This window comes from Gossypium arboreum, chromosome 12 (assembly GCF_025698485.1).
Source record: "Gossypium arboreum isolate Shixiya-1 chromosome 12, ASM2569848v2, whole genome shotgun sequence".
Classification (NCBI taxonomy): domain Eukaryota; kingdom Viridiplantae; phylum Streptophyta; class Magnoliopsida; order Malvales; family Malvaceae; genus Gossypium; species Gossypium arboreum.
Window position 1 is genome coordinate 15,647,604 of NC_069081.1, and position 5,232 is coordinate 15,652,835.

Genomic DNA, 5,232 nt, shown 5'->3' on the forward strand with positions numbered 1-5,232 from the left:
ATTACTAATAGTATTAGGTTTGAATTTTCTTGATTTTATTAATAGAATAAATTTAGTGTTACTTGTGAATTTGTTTTAGTGTTACTTCGAATTTGTTTAACTTTCTATTTAATTAGTCAAATATAGTTTGATGAATGTCATTTAATTCTTATTTAAGGGATTTGGTAAAAAATTTCTTATTTAAGGGTTGATTTGATTAAAATTCTTCATCAAATCAACTCTAAAACCCAAATTAAATATTAAAAGTTAATAATGTTATCTTGAAGTACCAAAATATATAACTTTTGTCAAATATATGTACCATATTAAACCAAAAATAACACAAGTACTACATTAGAAACTAATGTCAAACTTAAGTACCAAATTATGCATTAAGCCTTAACTTTTAATGTTTGATTCAGGTTTTAAGATTTTGTTTTATAAAAGTTAATGGCTAATAATATCCACGGATTGTATTTGATAAATTAAACATAAAATTAAACAAATTCATAATTAATACTAAATTTATTACATTAACAAAATAAAGAAAAATTCATTGCTAATAATATTAGCAATTTACTTCTATCATATCAACCCTAAAACCTGAATTATATACTAAAAAGTTAACACTATTTCATTTGGATATCAAAATATATAACTTTTGTCAAATTTAGATACCACATTAGACCCAAAAATAACACAAATATCATATTAGAGAAATTGTCAAATTTGAGTACCAAATAATATATTAAGCTTTAATGTCTTCTAACTCATGATTTTGTGGAGATTTACCAAATTCTTTACCTAATGTTTTGTCTGAAAGTTGTAGGATTTTGTCAACAGCCTTTACTAATGTAAAATAGAATGTCATTAGAAGGGGCAATAAAACATAAAATAATCTGGCTAAGTTTGTTCGTACTAAGAGTCTAGGCTTAAGATTGTTTGAAGATCCTCTTTTTTAAGGGTCTGAATTTCTACTTATATTTTTTTCAAAAAAAAAAACATAAAATAACCTATCATGGATGCCATTCGAAGCTAGCTTATTATCTGATGAGAACAAGCACAAGCACGAGGGAGTCAATATCAACTCATTTTCTTCCTATTCATCATGTCATGATATAGATTTATATCTTCTTATCATCTATTAGTTCTTAGTTCTAAAGATATGGTTGCTTTCTGCAACATGTTTTTTTTTTTTTTTTCCTTTCTCTTCAATCTCAGACAATCTTCCACATTTCATATTCAATGTCCTTTTGTTCTCCAAGCCAGCTACCTATCAGGTCACATTTATTATTATCAGACAGTGGAGAGCACGTGATGAATTCCCCCGAAGCAAATTAGAATGATTGATGAGGAATATGATTCCTGCAATAGACCATTTATACAACATAAAAGAGATGTAAGGACCTACGGTACGCAAGGTTCAGGTCCATCAAGTTTCATCTGTCGCACATTTAGCTAATTTGACAAAACAAAAATTGCTGGATATTAATTGGATCAGTTAATGAATGCCGATAGGGGTAAATGTTTGATACAAATATGCTTGAAGAAAATGAAACTGTTAATGGCCTCCGTAATGATCAAGAATGATAGGGGTTTAATCCTAGTTTTAATACAATCTGACTGAACTGTCATTTGCTTTTTGTAGTGCTAATGAAGGAGTTTGCATATTTGCATGAGGCACAAGTTGGGCGGCTGCTGGGCCATTTCTTCCCCTAGCTCCTGCCCTTTCAACTCATCTCTATCATCTTTGTTGACCCCCCAACAATGACTTAAAGTTTCCAACACAATGCCTCCTCTGTCATTTTCTATTCCCATCTGCTTTTTTATGCTAGTCTTAGCGTGGTCCTGTACACTTTCTCTCCTTTTACAGCCTACAAAGACATATCTATATTCATTGTATTGAGTAAACATACAGACAAGAAACATATCTCTAGTCATTATACAAGTGGAAATATGTAAAAACTTATGATGGTTGATCATATAGATGATATTTTATTCCAATAGTGGGGCTATACATGAAGAACAAGACTTTGTTCATTGAGTAATTTTTTGGAGTTTTCGTAGTAATAAGTTCTGTAAGAATTAACATGGTGAATAATGTCCAAAAAAAAAAAAAAACATCATCTTTATACTTCTAGGATTTCAGGAATGGTAACTATAAGAATCACTGAAATAAAGACTGTAAAGAAGGTGAATAGTAGCATTTAAAATTCCAATCCCTCTTGAAGTTTGACGTGATTCCAAGAATAGTATCTGCAGAAAAACCAGTAAACAAACAGTCCTTAGCTGCTAACATACTCATGCCCGACTCTCACACCGGAGTCCAGGTAACACATATGTACAAAGGAATTGGAAAAGAAAATAAGAGTAATATTGCTAGAGCTACCTGTTGATGTTGGAGACAAAATTAGTTGATCATTCTTAATGGAACCCCATATTGTACAAATTGTAAAGACCTTGAGGATCCATGTTCCAAGTTGAAAAAGGTTGCAGCTGCTGTGATGAGTTTGAGCCATTTTCAGAACACCATACAGGAAATCAGGGAAAAAGGGTATTTAACATCATAAAAGCAGGAAACATTACAGTTATGGTGGATGAGCTGAGCGCTTGTTCTGGGATAGAAACAGAAGCACTTGCAATTCCTTCAGTTGCTGTTAGGGGAGGATGCATTGTTTCATTTAACATGCAATTTACAGCTTCTTTTTGCATTGAATTTAACTGAAAGCAGGTCAAATTGGGCATTGCTGGTAACTTAGCGGCTGCTGGAAAATTGGCGACGTAAGAAGGAAGCTTCATTGCATGATTATTTAAGCATGAGTCAGTCGTAAAAGAAGTCACTTCTTGTAATTCATTTTCTCCAATAAACAGTGACAAATGACAATTCTCGAGGCTGTTTTCTTACCTCTTTTATAGGCAGGTTTTCAACATTGAATTCAGCACTTGAATTTAGAGCAGCGATTTTCATAGACAAGAACTGCAAGAATATTAAATTACAACCTGATAAGTTAAACAGAAAAATGTAGTAAAATATTCAAGTCTAACAAGATCAATATGCATACCTCAACTTGTCTTTGGAGAGATTGAACATAGTTGATTATTTCATCAAGCATTCCAGCTTTCCCTGTGACCGTATTGCAACCAGGGACTAAATCTTGCAAACATTTCATCTTCTTACTGATCTTTTCCCTTCTGGCCTGTATATTAAAGACAGGTAAAGGCCATACCAGTTAAAATAACTAGTAATTTTCCTTAGCAATTACAACTCGAGACACAAAATTCGAACTTACTCTTTCTGCCAAGCTGTGACTGTCAGTAGCCTGGCCACGGCGCGCCCTTACATGAATGTAATCCGGCTTCTGAACCTCACAAGCCTTGGAATTCTCCTTTGAAGAATTCCTGGAGACTTGTGTACTGCATTTTGTTTTCACCTCAGATTCCCCTTCCAGTTCACCTTTGATCCTCTTATCTTTGCTTTTACGCTCTGCAACAACCTGCACATCAAGAATGACACTACATATTGAACTGATTTGATCTAGTAATTCACATGAGTAAACAATTCATACATATTTTGCTTTCCTTAATCAAAGAAAAACCTTAGCATCGTATTCATTAAATTTATTCAGAAGCTGAAACACCTTAGCATCGTATTGATTAAATTTAATCAGAAGCTGATAAATTCGTTCTTCAAAGTGAATAAATTTGGAGTGAAGACAAAGTCAGAAACCTCAGCTTTTCTCTTGGTAAAACTCTCTCTGCTGCCACTGCCAGGGGTGGATTCCATTTTCTCCAAAATCATATCCTCTCTTTCCTCTTTCATAGCAGCAGCATGGAAAGCTGTCATCTGACAGCTAGAAGTCCGAGAAATGCAGTAACCGGGAGCAGCATCAGGCGGCACCAAATTCAACTTTTCACTGTCACCAAACTCTGGTCCTCCACCCACTGGAAAGTAGACAAATTCGTGAAAACCATCACCACTCAAATAAGCTTCTGGTCTTTTCAGCTCAACTATTGGTCCACTACCTAAATAACTCTGAAACAGAGGCACTGAACTTGCACATAATTCAAGGGGATAAGTTGCTTGTTGTCTGTCGAGCAGTGTCACGTCCATCCCGTTATAGGGTACAGCTTTCCAGGGACTGGAAACTGGAAGGAGGAGAATGGGATTCTTTTGCTTTCCTCTCTAAAGATTTTGAACACCCTGGTCGCCTAAGGTGAAGATGAATTTGTAAAGGATATATAATAATAATAAATTATATATAAAGAGAAGGATTTGGGTAGAAGAGAGGCAAAGAATCAGAAAAGAATGTAAGCCATTAACGAGAGCTTGTGGCCTATGGGACCCAGTGACATAAACGCCATGTGAGAATGTCAGTTTATAACAGAAAACGGAGAGGCTCCCTCCAAAGGGTTTCGGGTAATCTTTTCTAGGTTTGTTGAAGGTAATTCAATTTGAAGTTGAGGTGATATTTGGAGGCTTCCCACCTGCAGATTAAGATTTTTGATTTGGTGAGTTTTCAACGTCTCCCAAAGTCTTTGGCTCTAAACAAAATAAACAATCAAATCAAGTTGTTTGATGAACCTTCTATTAAAGTATTAATTTCCCTTTTTAGAAAAATAGTTCTAGTTTGATAATATTAATATTATTTTTTGATAAATATCAGGAACAGCACAAGAAATGACAGAATTTTTAATCACCGTAGTCGATTAGTTTTATCAGGAACAGGGAAGAAACAGGAGAGCAAAGTCTACACGATTTCGTTATACTCAGGAACAGGACAAAAAAAAAAAGAAAAAAAAGGAGATACGGAACAAATGGGAGTAAAGCAAGCAAAAACGACGTCGTTGTACACAACAAGCAATAACACTTGAGGGATTCCGACCCAGAATTAAGGTGGGCCATATGCAATAGCCAACTAAGCTACTCCAGCTTTTTTTCATTTTTAGTTCTGACTGAGGGTAAGAAATGTGAAAATGGAGAAAGTAACTTGATTTTCCTGTATTGCTCCTCCAGATTTAGATAAAAGAAAGCCAAATCTCAACTTATCTATTTCAAGTTTACATAAACAAATCAGTTTTTGAATCCGGATAAAGCCTAAGTGCAGCAGCAAGCAAGTAAATGTTTCTAACATTTCAAAGCAACCGGCATGCAAGGATACTTTGCAATATCCTGTGACTGATTCGGGGACAAACCTGCTTAACATGTATGCACTTCCACAGGTATTTATATTGGTTTTTTTATATAGCTTGAAG

At 34.5% G+C, this 5,232-nt stretch overlaps 1 protein-coding gene across 3 annotated transcripts; it reads right to left on the minus strand.

The window, feature by feature from the left end:
* Positions 1-1,441: 1,441 nt before the first annotated feature.
* On the minus strand, positions 1,442-4,757 carry LOC108477454 (transcription factor BEE 2-like). 3 transcript variants are annotated; one of them, XM_017780002.2, is made up of 7 exons: positions 3,713-4,757; positions 3,270-3,473; positions 3,042-3,176; positions 2,885-2,956; positions 2,566-2,772; positions 2,369-2,478; positions 1,442-2,235 (listed from the first exon to the last, which is right to left on the minus strand). In XM_017780002.2, the coding sequence occupies exons 1-6, from the start codon at positions 4,088-4,090 to the stop codon at positions 2,404-2,406; spliced, it is 1,071 nt and encodes a 356-aa protein (XP_017635491.1). In that variant the 5' UTR covers positions 4,091-4,757; the 3' UTR covers positions 1,442-2,235; positions 2,369-2,403. The 3 variants fall into 3 exon arrangements, with proteins under 3 accessions (XP_017635491.1, XP_017635490.1, XP_017635489.1); XM_017780001.2 differs by having other exon boundaries at positions 2,369-2,475; positions 3,707-4,752; XM_017780000.2 differs by having other exon boundaries at positions 3,707-4,750.
* Positions 4,758-5,232: the final 475 nt, after the last annotated feature.